The 3000-nt window shown below is 49.5% G+C and overlaps 1 protein-coding gene across 1 annotated transcript; it reads left to right on the forward strand.

The window, feature by feature from the left end:
* Positions 1-380: 380 nt before the first annotated feature.
* Positions 381-1267, forward strand: LOC137917533 (mothers against decapentaplegic homolog 5-like). Its single transcript, XM_068760250.1, has 4 exons — positions 381-405; positions 492-713; positions 798-1054; positions 1124-1267. The coding sequence occupies exons 1-4, from the start codon at positions 381-383 to the stop codon at positions 1265-1267; spliced, it is 648 nt and encodes a 215-aa protein (XP_068616351.1).
* Positions 1268-3000: the final 1733 nt, after the last annotated feature.

Raw genomic sequence — 3000 nt, forward strand, 5'->3', positions numbered from 1 at the left:
TTCCCCAAGCTGCATCCTGTCCTGTGGCCATTGTGAAAACACGAGAGAAAACACACCTGCTAGCCAGTGCCATGCTCCAGAGGAAGTTTGTGAGAACTATGTGCTGAGACAAGCATGCTTTATTCCTCTGTCTGAGGGGGGGGGGGCGGCGCTGCCTCCGCTTCACAAACCTCCAGCTCGGTGAAGAGCGGCACGGAGGCCACAGACGGTTGGCACGCTTTCGGATGCATCGATTTTGGTCTGGATGGTCGCTGGACGTACACAAACATTGCCAGCGGGTCCTATTTGTTTATTCAGGTCATCGCTATGGGCAACCGGAGACGATATGGAGGAAACAACGGCGTGGACGAGTGACATTTATCGCCCGGCCTTCTGCTGGCATGAGTGGCTCCAGGCTGAAGAGTCGTAAATGTGCATTCAAAGTGTTTGCGTGCATGCTAAAGCTAACCCCTCTGACCTGCTAATGTGCCCCCCCCCCTCTAATATAATAGATGTGCAGCCCGTGGCCTACGAGGAGCCCAAGCACTGGTGCTCCATCGTTTACTACGAGCTCAACAACCGCGTCGGCGAGGCGTTCCAGGCGTCCTCCACCAGCGTCCTCGTCGACGGCTTCACGGATCCCTCCAACAACCGCAACCGATTCTGCCTCGGCCTGCTGTCCAACGTCAACCGCAACTCCACCATCGAGAACACCCGGCGGCACATCGGCAAAGGTGCGGCGGCGCGGGAACCAAATCAAATCGATGAATCTCGTCAATAGGCCTCGAGTGAGCATTCCATGTGATCCCCCCCCCCAGGTGTGCACCTGTACTACGTCGGGGGGGAGGTGTACGCCGAGTGCCTGAGCGACAGCAGCATCTTCGTGCAGAGTCGTAACTGCAACTACCACCACGGCTTCCACCCCACCACCGTGTGCAAGATCCCCAGCGGCTGCAGCCTGAAGATCTTCAACAACCAGGAGTTCGCCGAGCTGCTGGCGCAGTCGGTCAACCACGGCTTCGAGGCCGTGTACGAGCTCACCAAGATGTGCACCATCCGCATGAGCTTCGTCAAGGTGGGGGGGGGGGTTAAGATAATAGCGCATTAAATGAAAATGGGCTGACGTGTTTCTGTCTGCTTCCAGGGCTGGGGGGCGGAGTACCACCGCCAGGATGTGACCAGCACGCCCTGCTGGATCGAGATTCACCTGCACGGCCCCCTGCAGTGGTTGGACAAGGTGCTCACCCAGATGGGCTCCCCCCACAACCCTATCTCCTCCGTCTCCTAGGCGACGCTGGCCACACCCCAGCGTTTTCGTTCAAGTGGCCGGAAGAAGGTTGCGGTTCGGCCAATCGGAGAAGTTTTGACGGAAAGACAAGCCGATTGAGGCGGGGGGGGGGGGGGGGGTCAGTTTGTTCTCTACTTGAAGGATATCTGAATTGGGCACATTTGCAGTTTGGGAAATGAGTGAGTAAAGCGAGCGCCATGCGGCTGGAGGATCCCTCCAATCAGGATGCACGAAGCCCCGCCCCTCGCTCGTCGTCACGGTTCTGGTTAATCCGACTCCTCAGTATTTGTTTCTAAAACAATCTGAAATCCAGATATGCTTGAGTCAAAAATTGTGGGACATTCCAGGTCACCAAAATTGCAGTCAGATGTTGGAGGGAGGTCGGCAGGAAATGTGCTTATTGGAGGCTGACCAATGTTTAGTTTTATTTTTATTTTTTTAGGCATCTCCAGATACTTAAACAAGTTTTCCTCTTTTTCTTTTTTTAGGCTAATAAATTCCGGTGATAGGAGGGCGGAATTATGGGATGTTTGAAGGTTAAGGCTGGGTATTTGAGCCTATTCATAAAAAAAGAAAGGTTTTAAATATGGATCATCTTGTGTTTCAAATCAATTTTAAGAAGAAAAAAAATATTGATTAGATATATTCGGGATTAGAATATGTGCTGTGCAGTCTGGCTTTACCGAGCCTAGGTTTGTTAGTGTAGTGCCGGTAGCGGCGGCGGACGGTATAAATATCTCTGCTTCATCCTCTTCAGTAAAACTTGTTCAACGATTGTTCTGGGAAATGTTGAGCATTCAAATTTTAATTGTTCACTGACGTCCTGTTAGAATGTTTATTTTTTAAATAAAATGCAGATTTGCCATTCTCTTCTTCTGTGCTCTCAGTAATCCTCTTTGCTATTAAACTGTATTACACTTTTTTGTATTTTTTTTTGATGAACTTTTTTTTCCTGTGTTGCCGCTTCAATTTTCTCCTTTTGTGTTTTTGGCTCAGTAAAACTCCCAGAAAAGCAGTTTTATTCCATGAATATCAAGCCTCTACTGGAAGATTCAATAAATATGTTTCATTACTTACAACGGTCTCTTTCATGAACACTTAGCGTGTGCGTGTGCGTGTGCGTGTGTTCGTGCGTGTGTGTGTGAGTTACAGACCACCCATGCTCAGAAAGATGCATCCCGGTATTGTCAGGGACGCATCAAACATTCTGTGGTGTGTGTGTGTGTGTGTGTGTGTGTGTGTGTGTGTGTGCGTGTGTGTGTGTGTGTGTGTGTGCGTGTGTGTGTGTGTGTGTGTGTGTGTGTGTGTGTGAACTTAGACCTTCAATTAAAGCGACCCAGCTGCACTTATTGTGAACCATAATCGCATTTTCCCGTAAATTGGAGGACAGTGCATGAATTCATGCGCGCTCCTTTTATTTGATGGGGCACATTGTGACAGAACGGCCGCAGTGGTTAGTTCTCTTACCTCCCAAATTGCGCAGGTGGACAGGGGGAAAGCAAAAGTCTTCTTTATCCCGCGTGTCCGGATAATCCACGATCCCCTCTGGCGTCTGCATGAAAGACAAATATCCACTTTGCCCACAATAAAACCTTCCATTTTAATATCTTACTGCCAGTGATGTATTTTTAGTGAGCTCAAGAACCCATCAAATAAAGATTCTTCACAATTACGCACGACAGAGGATCTTTGGATGTTCCTGCCGCTGTAATAAGGACCCCCCCCAAAATATT

This window comes from Brachionichthys hirsutus, unplaced genomic scaffold, assembly GCF_040956055.1.
Source record: "Brachionichthys hirsutus isolate HB-005 unplaced genomic scaffold, CSIRO-AGI_Bhir_v1 contig_255, whole genome shotgun sequence".
Classification (NCBI taxonomy): domain Eukaryota; kingdom Metazoa; phylum Chordata; class Actinopteri; order Lophiiformes; family Brachionichthyidae; genus Brachionichthys; species Brachionichthys hirsutus.